The 13,882-nt window shown below is 42.3% G+C and overlaps 1 protein-coding gene across 2 annotated transcripts in view; it reads right to left on the bottom strand.

Moving 5' to 3' along the window:
* Positions 1-13,882, bottom strand: part of vps8 (VPS8 subunit of CORVET complex) — a 77,868-nt gene that overhangs the window by 37,234 nt on the left and 26,752 nt on the right. The window contains exons 15-26 of one of the 2 annotated variants that reach the window (XM_080740995.1): positions 13,399-13,473; positions 11,593-11,628; positions 10,337-10,427; positions 9,837-9,883; positions 9,622-9,711; positions 8,627-8,673; positions 6,790-7,012; positions 5,705-5,794; positions 3,764-3,815; positions 3,405-3,447; positions 3,131-3,203; positions 417-581 (exon numbers count right to left, since the gene is read on the bottom strand). In XM_080740995.1, the coding sequence (XP_080597121.1) occupies positions 417-581; positions 3,131-3,203; positions 3,405-3,447; positions 3,764-3,815; positions 5,705-5,794; positions 6,790-7,012; positions 8,627-8,673; positions 9,622-9,711; positions 9,837-9,883; positions 10,337-10,427; positions 11,593-11,628; positions 13,399-13,473 (1,032 nt within the window). The remainder of the gene's footprint in view (positions 1-416; positions 582-3,130; positions 3,204-3,404; positions 3,448-3,763; positions 3,816-5,704; positions 5,795-6,789; positions 7,013-8,626; positions 8,674-9,621; positions 9,712-9,836; positions 9,884-10,336; positions 10,428-11,592; positions 11,629-13,398; positions 13,474-13,882) is intronic. The other variant, XM_080740996.1, reaches the window with a different exon arrangement.

Here is a 13,882-nt window from a genome sequence, read left to right as displayed (position 1 = left end):
ATCTGCTCATGTCAAGTTTAATTGTTTTATTGTCATTCAGCAGGTTGAATTATGGCAAACATAAGGCTGTTGACAAACTGGATGAAGTCTTCTATCAAATCACAAAATGAAATGAGAAAATTGATCAGGTTCACTTACTCTTTGAGGTTTGAGAATGATCAAAAAATACCTGAGAATTAAATCTCATTTTGGATAAATTAAATAAAAATGTGTTATATTTTCAATATATTTCCAATCACTAAAATAACTGTGATTTAAGCTCCACCTATCCAGTTGTCAAAGCGCTGTAAGCATTGGACAGCTCGACGACTGACAAAATCAAATCAAAGTTCTCTCCGAGGCCAATGGGCGGACAGGCTGATTGGTTGTTTGGTTTGATTGGCGGTCCGGCAGGCCTATGGGACGTGAGGTTCTACCTGTGTGCCGTGTTGTACTTCCTGGTTGGGGATGTTGCTCACCAGGGCCAGAACATTGAGGAACTCCCTGGTGTCAAAGTGGAGCAGTGTGCGGATGAAGGGGAACACCTCCTCCTCATCGCCCGACTCTGCTGCCGAGTGGAGGCGAATCAGGAACTCAAACACCTGGTGCATGGACCACACGTGCACACGCACGCAAGTGTAAAAGGATCAAATTTCTGCTAGCATGTAACTAAATCACACCAAAACACTGTCATGTTTAAAACAAAGCGCAGGCACACATCCTGGAGTGCAGCAAACACAACAGACTCTTATCTTATGGCTGATTTACAATTGGTTGCAACTAGAGTGCAGTTGTTTTCTTTCTCCGGGTTGTTCTAAGTGAGCAAAAAAAAACAAAAAAAAAAACACTCATCGACTCGACTCGCTTTACAAGTGAACTGAGTCACTTACTGAATACACTGATTATTTCAGATAACTGATTTCAGGGATGATAGTTGAAATTAGAAGTGTGTGTGATCTCAGGGGAAAGCTAGGATATGAAGTAGGGCGTGCAACAGTCTGAAACCAGTCAATTCCATTTACAGTACATGTTGCAGGTGGGATTTCATCCAGGTCTTGTTTTCTTCATCAAGCATGAAACCAGATTGATGTCTAAGCACGTGATATGTGCGCAGGCTTTTCCCTTCCTTTTACCAACACGCCATCCCCAGAGGCTCCTGTCAATAACGCTTAACATGAGAGTCAGCAAAGCTTTACCTCTTAGACGTGCTGGACAGGTTAAGTATTAATAGCATGTTCCTGCTGCAATAGTCTGACCAAACCTCTCAGTTCCTTTCTGCACTACGACTATAACACACCAGTCCACTATCCCACTGTGGCCCGCTTGTTGCCATGGTGACCACATACATTGCCGACCTCTGACTCTCGAGAGTGGTTGCCATGGTTTTAAGAGTTTCATGGATGAGATGAGTGACAATAGAGGGACATTATGTTCCAACATCACCTTTGTCTATGACTATTATAGAGGATAGGATATACTGTAGTATACAACTCAGAATATGTGTATGTCTATTTGTGGGCTGGAAGAAGTGTATACGGTACTGCTGGTTGGAGAATAATTACTGACATCTACTTGTATGACAAATTGCTCAAAAACGTACAAAATGGACCCGTCATTGAAAAATTAACCCTTTTACAGTTCAATCTGCCAAGTGCCATCAGTGATGTAAAGTAACCAAGTACATTTACTCAAGTACTGTACTTAAGTGCACTTATGAGGTATTTTTACTTTACTGGAGCAATTCCATTTTAAGTTCATGGATATCTTCAAACAGTAAAAACTGCCACATGACATGGAGCTTATGCTGCAAAAAAAAGAAAAAAGTGGTGCAGCGTCTCACACAAAGAATTGTTCCGTATCAGATATGTTTCTGTCAAAGCCAGCCTCCTATTCATAACAATAGAAAGGCCATCCATCTGTCTCTCTCCTTACTTTCTCTTTCACAAACAAATCCAACCTCCCGTTCAAATTCACCCAAACCCATGTCACGTTCCGTTAGTAAACGGATGCACACAAAACATTCTCTCGCAGTGAGGTCACAGCCAGTGGCTCAGTAGGGGGGGGGCGCGCAGTGGGGTCCACTCCGTTCCGCTTTCCCTTTGTCAGTGGAGATCAGCGTGACCAGCCCCACTCTGTGGGACTGTGTTCATTAGGAAAAGCAACGTATCGTTGTTGTCGGGTGGAAACCTCGTATGTCCAAAACCTTCCTTTTTTTTGGGTCATTATTTTAAAAACGATTTATACAGTAGTAGTGAAAATATCCGATCTACAAGTTGTGTGCTTGTAGATCGTCTATTTTCACTACTTTTGAGCAACACTTGTGTATGATGAAGTAGGGCTTTAATTTACCAAAAAACATACACATTTGAAACTTGGGAGATGCAAGGTTTCTGCCTGATAGTGACGATATTCTTCTCACTCTCCTCTCTGCATGGGGTAGAGTATGGGAAAGGTAGATCTGTGCATGTGTGTACTGCTGCTGCATAGGATACTCTTAACTCAGCATGGGGTATAGAGTTTGCAGTGCTCAATCGCTTGGTTAAAAAAATATAAGGTTTGCGGTTTTCCAACCCAGGCCTTATTACATGGTGAGTCATACTGTATAGTCGTGAGCGGCACTGAGACACTGACAATGCCGCAGCAGCTTCTCGCTGCACTCGCAAGGCAATTGTTTTGACCTTCAAAACAAATGCCTTGCGTGTATCTTTGTGTATTCAACAGGAAAATAAAATAAAACATTTTGTTTTACCACTTTCAATCTGGCATCCCTATTTTGAGGACCGAATATTTACCATTTTAGCATGGCTTGTGACCATATACTTCACACATATTGTGAGTTTGTACAACATCATGATTTGTAGTCTCACATAGCCAGACTTGGTGGTGGAGCTCTCTGAAATTGTGGCTATGTGACAGCACAAACTATTGCACAAAGGACAGTATTGGAGGCTGATATTGAGATCCAGTATACTGTGCTCTAGTTAATTTCTCAACACTGAACAAAACCATTCAGTTAAATGATGCCTTACATTTGTCCCAATTATACCAAACACTGGAAAAACAGGACCTAACTAACCTACAGTAAGATTTGATCATTTTAATGAAAGGTACGAGGTATCTCTCGTGCGACACACGCACACAGTAGACCCACCTGGTTCTTGACTTGAGGTACCAAGTCTTCAGGGATGTCCCCTAGTGGATAGGCTCTGCCAGCCAAACAGCAACTAGAGAGAGACCATTACAATTAACCTGAGTCACTTTACCTTACTGTACAGAAAGGAAAAATCCAAGGCAACAAACAGGATAAATGGTTAAAGGATAAAGGTTTGTGTGTGTGTGTGTGTGTGTGTGTGTGTGTGTGTGTGTGTGTGTGTGTGTGTGTGTGTGTGCGTGCGCGTGCGTGCGTGTGTGTGCACGTGCGTTACCTTATATACACCAACAGCTTGTTCCCCATTGTCACCTGCTCATCTGTCCAAAGATCGTTAAAACAAAATTACAACTCCTCTTAATCACACTTTTATTGTTAAAGTGTAAGAAACTCCACCTAAACCCTTAGCACTACAGTAAAATCAATGACCATACATGAAGCTAGTTAACATTTGTTTTTTAGGTTTCTTTAGAACATTTACATTGTTATATTGCTGTTAATGTAATTATCTTGTTTATTATTGTGATGTTGTATGTGCTTATTGTAAGTCGCTTTGGATTAAAAGCATCTGCTAAATGCCTAAACTGTAAACTGTAAACTGTAAACTTGGGAAATGTAATGTCACTCTGGGCATACCTGTCAGGGCCCTCCCCTCTCTAAGTGGTGGACCGATGACTGCAAAGAGTTTCTGAAAAATAAGTTGATGAAATGGGGTTGGTTATTACAGCTTGGTAATATTGTTATTGTACAGTAAGACATGTTTTTATTCTATGAATCTCTGAAAAAATGCTTTCCTACTCAAAGCCCAATTCATGACATGTGTTAATTACCCTCCCTGCAGCAATGAGTTGCACAGTGTACCAATCTGTTTTTGTGTCTGTATAACTGTGAACCAAATAGCTTGAGACTGCAGTGCAAACCAATCAATATTCATTATATAATAAATGTATTATGTTAAAGTAATTAACATACTGTATAAATGTTTGACTTTGACCAGCCTTTAACCTTTGTTTCTGTCACTCACTGGACTAAATACAGTAGTAGGTAGGTTGGCTTTTTATGGCTCGTAGGTTGTCTTCGTATGGCTTGTCATATTATTTCACAGTTAACAACACTGGACGTGTACTAGCCTCGGTACGCAGTTTCTTTTTTTAAACTGGATGTGTGACTCTCTCAACCCTTGCGGTGTGTGTGTTGACAACCTGAGTGCTTCCAGTGAAATACAAAGTGCTCCCCAGTTTCCTGACAATGCTAACGGGCAGGAAGCCATCAAGAGGACATGTGGTGGGAGTGCTCTTGTTTCAGCACATCCTCCATGCATCCACTTTCAACGCTCCACTCTTTTCATCTCTATTCAAAAATAAACATTTTTGGAAATGTTTTCGCAGTCCCCTAAATCAGTCCCCAAATTATTTTGAGGGGTCCCCAGATGGTTAACTTAATGTGCAACATTATTTTCTCACTCAACAATAACAAACCAACATAAAGTTTAAGTGTATAGAGGGTTTATGCACATTCTAAAGTGACAATCTAAGGACTTTTAATACCTCTAAAAATAAACATTGGCCAAATTGTCAAATATTAGAGGCAGAAATTGTGAAAATAGCCGATCTACATGCTCACTCAACTCTTAGTGCTTGTCAGGGTGGGGGGTCCCCAGTTAAGATATGATTATTTTGGGGGTCGCGGCCTCAAAAGGTTAAGGACCACTGCCCTAAATGAGTATGCGATTGTGTGCTTTCGTATCAAATGTTACACAGAGCCTCCTGTCAAAATCAGGACTTCCAAAATACCTCCCCACCCACACACACACAGACGTCTTCTTCGATCCCTTTCTTTTCATCTCTATTGAACAGTCTGCTTAAGCAGAGAGAGGAAAAAAGACAGAGGGAGTCCTTTAATCTTTCCTTCGGCGTGCATAATTGAAGGTCACGTCAAGAGAACAGAGTTATTATGTTGTCAATTTTGACCGCCCTTTCAGTTCAATTACAATTAGTTTTCAGTAAGGCATGTTCTTATAGAATGTTTTTCAACTCTCTTAAGGTCTTCCAAAAGGGAGTAAAAAAAGAAGAGCGATACAGACCAAGACAAGACAAGTCTAACTGAATGTGAGGACAAAGAGAAAGATGGATGCAGTGTGACTCAAATTATGCAGAGAGACAGTGGAGTCGTGTCTGTGTACAGTATGCGTGTTGAAGGACCATACTGCAGTCAATATATTTCACACCTTCGGCCACTATTTGTACATAAACATGACATTTTAATGTTAATTACTTTATTTATAGTCAATGTTGCCGACAGTAACATCATTGTGCGGTTATTAAGTCGCGGATAATTGAACGTCGGGTAAAGTTGATTTCAGTGTACAGTACATCGTCGTCGGGTGTGTTATCAACATGTCCAAACATGTCCAAAACCTTCCTTTTTTTGTTATTATTTTAGCTTGTAGATCTGCTATTTTCACTACTTTTGTGCAACACTTTTGTGTGAATTAGGGCTTTAAAAAACATACAAATGTGAAACTTGGAGGTTTCTGCCTGACAGTGACGACACGTTGATGGCAGGGTGTGTTCTTACCTCCATAGGTGTAATGTACTCATTCATGCCACTGTTGAAAACGTAGATCACAGCATCATAGAGCTGGTTCTCCCAACACATCTGGACCACCTAGTCAGGGCACGCACGCACGCACGCATGCAGACACGCAAGCACGTACACACGCACACACACGCACACATGCGCACACACGCACACGCACACGCACACACACACACACACACACACACACACACAAAATGGTGCCAATTAGAACATGTGACAACAACACCTCATTGTTGTGTATTTTTACCGCAGTTGAGTTGATTGGTTTGACTTCTGTCAATTCTGTCTTGTAGCCCCACCCCCATTCTATGTGATTTAGCGTCATTGGTTCTGAATCTAAAGACTACTGTACGTGCTTTGAAGCCTATTATATTAAACTCTATGTGTAAGTAAGTTTCATTTTCCTTTCCAAACAAAAGGCTTGGATCTGAAACCGTTGTTTATACATGGGTTAGATATCTACTGTAGGAAACCACAGTGGAAAAAACTGTCGAAATGATTGTTTAACATTATTTAGTTTACCTTTTGGCTGGCTCTATAATGCAGTAGTGAAAAATGTAACTGAATTTCCACTTGTGGGATTAATACAAATCGAGAAATGAAAGAGGATCTGCGCCAGCGTGGCTTATGCTAATAATGCTACATAAACACAGGAGAATATGTCACGCTAAAAAGAGAAAAGTATATTCCTTTTTTGTTGGATTTATTTGAATTATTTTTTGTTTTGTTATTAAATCACCAGTTCTCCAGCAAGGACTCATTATTTCTTTTAGTATAGAATAATAAAGAAAATGATTACTCTGAGGAAGGTGGTTATAACACATGCGCACACTATGTCATGTAAGTACATACATGCACCTCACATGTGCACGTGGGGGACTGTCCATAAGTCCGAAGGTTCATTAGGCCGAATTTAGTTAGGGTTACTGAGGTTAAGGTTAGGGTTAGGGTTAGAGTTAGGCATAGTATTCTTAACAAATTCAGACTAATGAACCTTTGGACTAATGAACCTTCGGACCAATGCCATGGCACCGTGCACATGCACACACGCATGCACAAACCTGCTGTATGTCTAGACTGGTCACGTCCAGGTGCACTATGCAGCTCTCCAGGCTGTCCAGCATGCCGTTGCCATGGTAATGAGCCAGCAGGTCCTTCATGACAGGCGTGGTCAGGTGACCCAGGCGCTCGCTGATGATGTAAGACTCCAGGGACTCTAAGAACACGCCCCTGGCCACCACATTCTCTGCCAGCCGACCATAGACCTGGTTGAAGAGCAGGTCGCTGGACGGAGGGGGAAACAGAAAAGCACACAAGCTTAATTGATCCCTCTTTTGGCATGTCATTATAGAGCCCTCCCCCCTCTAGACTTCTCAGGACCAGTGGTTCCCTAGTCTCGCGTAGCCAGACAACAATTCCACAATCTCCGAATGCTATATAGAGTCTGGAACGGCAGCTCCCGAACGGCGAGTATCGGAAGTAGCCACTGCTGCACTGAACTGTAGTCCCATTGGAAACATAACAGAAACACAATAGCTCAGACAAAGTCATTCGAGCGGCCTATTCTTGTTATGGGTGTATAGTTTAAGAAAACGTTTGAAAACATCATGGAGGCAACACCAATAACACCAGAGAATGACGAAATAACGCCCCCAGAAATATTGAAAGGAGACATAACGCTTCCAGTAGGACATGTTATTGCTACTGCACCAAGGGAGCGGTTGCGTCACATCCGCTTTATCTCGCACTCATCGTTTCTATTTCCGTTTGCCAGACTGTATGCCGGGAGCATTTGCCCAAATCGCGGAGGCAACAGTCTGGCCACGCGAGACTAGTGGTTCCCCAACTGGGGATCGGGACCAGGGGGTATTTTGGGGGGTCCCCAGATGATTAGCTTAATGTGCAACATTGTTTTCTCACTCAACAGTCAAAAAAACCCAACTTACAGTATACGTGTATACACAGGGTATTTCTAAAGTGACAATTTAATGACTTTTAAGACCTTTTTAGCACCAAATTAGCCAAATTGTCAAATATGACATAAAACAGAGGCAAACATTGTGAAAATAGCCGATCTACAAGCTCACAACGCCTCGCAGTGAGAGTTGTTGTGAGCTTGTGGTTTGGCTATTTTCACAATATTTATATGTGGAACCGAGTGAAACTAAATGTAATGCCTACAATTCTAAGTGCTCGTCAGGGTGGGGGGGGGGGGGTCCCCAGTTAAAATCAGATTATTTTGGGGGGTCGCGGCCTGAGAAGTTTGGGAACCCTTGCTCGACTACATTGCACAGCAAACTGCAGACTAAAGTATTGCTCAGGAAAGCATCACCTGACTCATAATACAGTCCATCTAGTTACAAGTCTTCTTCATGTAGGGAATTTGGCTTATTTATAGCGAGAGCAGAGTAGCTACAGGGGCCGGGGGCGTGCATCTGAAGTCAGAACATCTGAAGGTTGCACTGTAGTTTAGTATTGTATGTGTTTTGTGCGTTAGCAGGATGCAAAACTACAAGATATTTTAGTGATCAGCCTCTCTGATTCCGTGTTTCTGCATTGTACTATCACAAATCTCACTACTTTAAGACGCTTTTTTTTGTGTCCAGTACTGATGTTGAAACATATAATTACTTTATGTGATAGTCTCTGATGTCACCAGACCTCTAAAAGATATATAGATATAAAGTCAATGGTATAAGCATCACTGGCCTGAGTCTACAAGTAACCAAATGATCTGGGTATTGCGTGACACACACACACACACACACACACACACACACACACACACACACACACACACACACACACACACACACACACACACACACACACACACACACACACACACACACACACACACACACACACACACACAGTGTTTTGTACATGTACACTCACGTCCTCTGCAGTAACAGACAGTAATCGACCATGACAGGGACTACTTCCTAGAGAGAGAGAGAAAGAGAGATTTACTCATTATGGTTTTGAACCTCATAGTGTGCTGGGGCACCCGCTGACCTACTGGTCCAGGTGCATACCACTTAGGCATTGCCACATAGGCATGGATGCCTGGCGGCATCACCGGTTCGATTCCCGATCCGGACGACCTTTGCCACATGTCACTCCCCGTCTCTCCCCCCATTTCCTGTCAGTCTACTGTCCTATCAAAAAATAGGCATAAAAGCCCAAAAACTAAACCCTTTAAAAAGAAGCTCATAGCGTGCTATAGAATAAGATTTTAACTCTTATTGTGCCTATCCCGAACTAGTTCGGGATAATTATTAACGTCCTGGGTGCCTATCCTGAACTAGTAAAAAAAAAAAATATATATTTGTAATTTTTTTTTTTTGAGCCGCGCCGCCGGCCGTCATCCGTTTACACAGCCCACGAGAGCGTCGCGCCGCCGATATTTACCATCCACTCCAATGCAATCCAGGATCTTTAGAGCTCATTTTCTCTGTTCCATGCATATCCATGAGGTGTGCAAGGTTTAATCATGGCTAAATCGCCGAAAATAGGGCTTCTAAAATGCTTGGTAGCCAATAGCTAACTTCAAGCTAACTTCATCCTGTTCCTGTACATGCACAAAGGAAAGTGTTCAGGCGCATCATGGCTGCGCACGGCTTGTGCATATACCAGCATATCTCTATGGTGTTTTCTATGGCCACTGGGCGCCCTCTAGTGGTGAAAAGGTGGCATTGAAAGGGTTAAGGAGTTGTCTTATTATCAACCTTAAAAGACTTCAAAGATGTTCCCAAAATATCAGATATAGAAAATATCTACATGTAATGTCTTAGAGACGTAGAAATGTGAAAAAAAAAAAAGAAAAGCAAAAGAAAGTGAAAGTAAAAGCCTTCAAAGAGCTTTAACAACAACAACAACGGTACTGGCACCTGGAAGTGTTGCTCCATTACTTGAATCTTGCCATGTTCTGGACACTTCTTCAGTGAGCGCTCGGCAAACTGGAACAGAATCTCTACCATCTGGATGTGAGCGTACACGAACAGCACAAAGACAGAGGAATGTGTCCAACGACAAGCAGAACAAAGTCGCACAACATTTTGGTTTGAGGAGGGTGGAAAAATATGACCAGAGGCTCTCTTCCTACCTTGTCAGCGACCACTCCTTTCCTCTTTGCTGGGTCTCCAAACAGACCTAGCAGAAACACAGTCTATTATTGGACTTTTCAACATGAGGTTAAAGGGCCACCCTATGCTATATTCATAATTCATGAACAACATTCATAATTTTGTTATACGCAAAACGGGACTGAATGGCATGGCTTCCCTGTGAATCTCTGATGTCCTATTGGTGATATAGACATCATTATGGCATCATCATCATCATCATCTCTCCCTCCAAATATGGAGAGAGAGAGAGGGACGGTGGATCTGATAATGTGAAACCAAACTATAAAAAGTGCTCCTCGGAGCACAGGTCTCCGCCAGGTCAGGTAGGCTACGTATGTAATATAGCCATTCTTGACGGACAGTCTGTATTAATCCGCTATATCAGATCTGATTGTCAATATGATTGATTGATTCATTTATTGACTGGCTGACAGTCTGACTGGTTTATTAGTGGAATGTGTGTTTTAACTGTGCCCACCCAGCACAGCCTTGGCAGTGCCCTCATGGAAGGACCAGGCAAGCGACAGAGCCTCCACGAAACGCTCCTGCTTCAAAAAGCAGTCCACACGCTGTGGAGAGAAACGGGGGGGGGGGGGGGAGGGGGGGAGAGAGAGAGAGAGAGAGAGAGAGAGAGAGAGAGAGAGAGATTGAGCAAAATTTAGTCTGCTGTATTAGGGCTGTCACAATTATGACATTTTCATGACAATAAATTGGCACACAAATAATTGCGATTAACACTTTCATTGTGTTTTTGTCTTGAACACTGGAACATTATGAATGAAAATTACTTTTAGGCTTTGAAGGCAGCTATGACAAATAACCTAAATATACAAAGGAATTACTGACATATTTAATAACTTTATGCCTTATACATTTATGGTGGAAATAGCCAATCTACAAGCTCACAACGCATCGCATTGTTGCAAAATAGTGGCAATTATCTCAAATGATTGCAATTAGACGATTACGTAATAATTGCGACAGGCCTACGCCGTATTGGCTGGGCGTGCTGGCTCAAATGGTAGCTGGTTTACTCATGTAAATGAGACAATCCTCCATTCATCATACACCTCACACATCTGTGTTTCCTACTCTATTTAGCATGCATAGAGACCGTTTGGCTCCGGTGCTAACTGCCTCTCATTAGAACTAGAGGGAGAGAGCAGTCATCACAGAAACATCCACAACTAGAAATGTGCGCTTAGTACAGCGCTAATAATAATATACTTGTACAAAGCAAAGGATGGAGGCATTCTGTATGGCAGCATAAATGTACTGTACGATCTTAGAAATAAAACACAGCCATTGGACTTTTCTCACAATCAATGCCCATTCAAAGCTTTGAAAGGAGTAGTTCACTCAAAATACATATTTTCTATTGATTACAAACCCCATGAAGTCTTGAATTCATGGAGATGTGTGTTTCATCAAATTATGGACAAAAACATTTACATGAATTCAAGGCTCCGTGAGGTGTGTAATTGATAGAAAATAAGTCGTTGTTGGGTGAGCTACTAGACAAATGTGAGTGTCCATTTGATTCTCTAGGCCCCCTGATCACTGAAGGTAGTTTTGGGGTAAAGTTGGCAAAGTTCTAATATACAGTATATTGTATATGCTCCTGAAAACATAGTAAAGCTATCTAGAAAAGTGAAAAGGTAGTACATATAGGCTATGACTGATATAATGATATATTATCCATACAAGTATGTCATTTTGTTTATGTTCACATACCTCTCTCCAGTTCCTCAGAGTCATAATGTGAGCCGACTGCAAGAAAGAGAGCAACGCAGCACTGGTTAGAGACAGACACATGTGCGTATAAGCACGCGCAAGCACATACACACACACACACACACACACACACACACCCACACGCAAAACAGGAACTGCTTTCGGCAAACACACAGACGCAGTCATTTCTACTGAAAGGACAGGACACAACCCAATAATTAATGCATTGATCACGGATCAACGAGTAAGAAATACTTCTGATCACACTCTGAGAGAATCTCTTCAATTCGTGCACAGGGTTCCCACACATCTTTAGCAATTAATTTCCAAAACTTTTCCAGAATATTTAACCCGATTTCCAGGACTATATAACAATAATTCAGCTCAATAACGAGTCGCTTACTCCTATGTGCAATACCCAAAGACAGGTAGTGTATGGCAATGGTTCTCAACCTTTTCAGGCCGTGAACCCCGACCCCGGCACCCTGACGAGCACTAAGAGTAGAGGAATTTTGTATAAGATGGTTTTATTGTGAAAATAGCCGATCTACATGCTCAAAACGCCTCACAACGCGAGGCGTTGTGAGCATGTAGATCGGCTATTTTCACAATTTCTGCCTCAATTTGGACAATTTGGTCCATGTTTAATTTGTCATTTCAGAGGTATTAACAAAATCAATAACCAAAGACAATGCATAGCTATTTTTTCCAGGACCTTCCAGGACCCTTGATGAATTCCAAAACTTTTCCAGTACTGGAATCTTTTTTTTTTTTCTAATTTCAAAATATTTCCAGGAATTTCATGACCGTGGGAACCCTGAGAATCTCTTCAATTCGTGCAGCAGTCGCTTCCTTCCTGTCAGAACCACTGAATTTGTTTCCACCAAGGAGGTGGCAGAGCTTGAAATAAAGCCGGTTCAAGGTTCCACTGCAAGTTCCAACAGGACTAGCTTCAGTAGATATTCCAAAGCCTAACCATACTGTATAGGCCTAACACTAGCGAGCGCCCGCTGGCCCACTGGTCCAGGCGCATACCACATAGGCTTTGTGTAGCCTGGCGGCGTCGCCAGTTCGATTCCCGGTCCGGATGACCTTTGACGCATGTCACTCCCCATCTCTCTCCCCATTTCCTGTCAGTCTACTTACTGTCCTATCAATAAAGGCATAAAAAAAGCACACTTTGAGGTGCTTGAAGGTGCAGTGTGCTAGGGTTCCTACTGTATTGCTATTATCCATGTGTGTGCGCGCACACGCATTACTGGGCCAGTTTGCACTACTGGCCTACTTTCAACTGCATATCTAAACAAAGCTAGCCTGCTTTTATATCCATGACTAGAACACATGACTGATGTAAGCCTATGCACTATTAATGTAAGCAAATGAATTCTCTGTGACATTTAAGAACCTCTTATCTTTTATTTTGAAACACACCGCATGCATACAGGCTGACATACACGTGTGCACTGCGCACGCGCATAGACACATTGGCAAATAGACCATTGATAAGCATCATAACCATCCACCGTGTCTGCAGGAAACCCAGAGTTTGTGTGCGATCTCATTTCCTGACAACAAATAACTGACATTTGCACACCCCACACTCACAATCACACACACACACACACACACACACACACACACACACACACACACACACACACACACACACACACACACACACACACACACACACACACACACACACACACACACACACACACACACACTCTGACAGTTATTCCACAGTGGCACATGGATGTGATACTGTATAATATATCAATTCAGACCTTCATTCAAAGAAAGTACCTTAGTGCCCAGATAGACAATCTGTCCTGCGTAGCTGGAAACTGATTGGTAGCACGCTTTTTCACCTACTAAAGCCTGGAACACATGAACAATGTTAGCACGCACACGCACACACAAGCACACACAAGCACACGCACACGCACGCACACACACACACACACACACACACACACACACACACACACACACACACACACACACACACACACACACACACACACACACACACAAGGAGGCAGGGGGTTGGAGAATTAGAGTTTGGATCCCTGCCTCCTGATTGGACAGTGCACATTCCCTTTGAAGAAACAGTCTCCTCAGTGCCAAATATTTGGGATCCTCTAACATCATTCATTTACACTACAGTTGAGACTGAATCTTCAGAGGAACAAATCACATGTGACAATCACCCCTAGTGGTGACCCTTTAACCTCACTTCACCTCTCCACTATCACCCTGAACCATAGTGAAAACTAATCCCTAATCC

The sequence above is a fragment of the Nannobrachium achirus genome, assembly GCF_963921795.1.
Source record: "Nannobrachium achirus genome assembly, chromosome: 13".
In the NCBI taxonomy this organism is placed as follows: domain Eukaryota; kingdom Metazoa; phylum Chordata; class Actinopteri; order Myctophiformes; family Myctophidae; genus Nannobrachium; species Nannobrachium achirus.
Note: the sequence above shows the minus strand (reverse complement) of the source record. Positions and strands in the feature narration are given on the sequence as shown.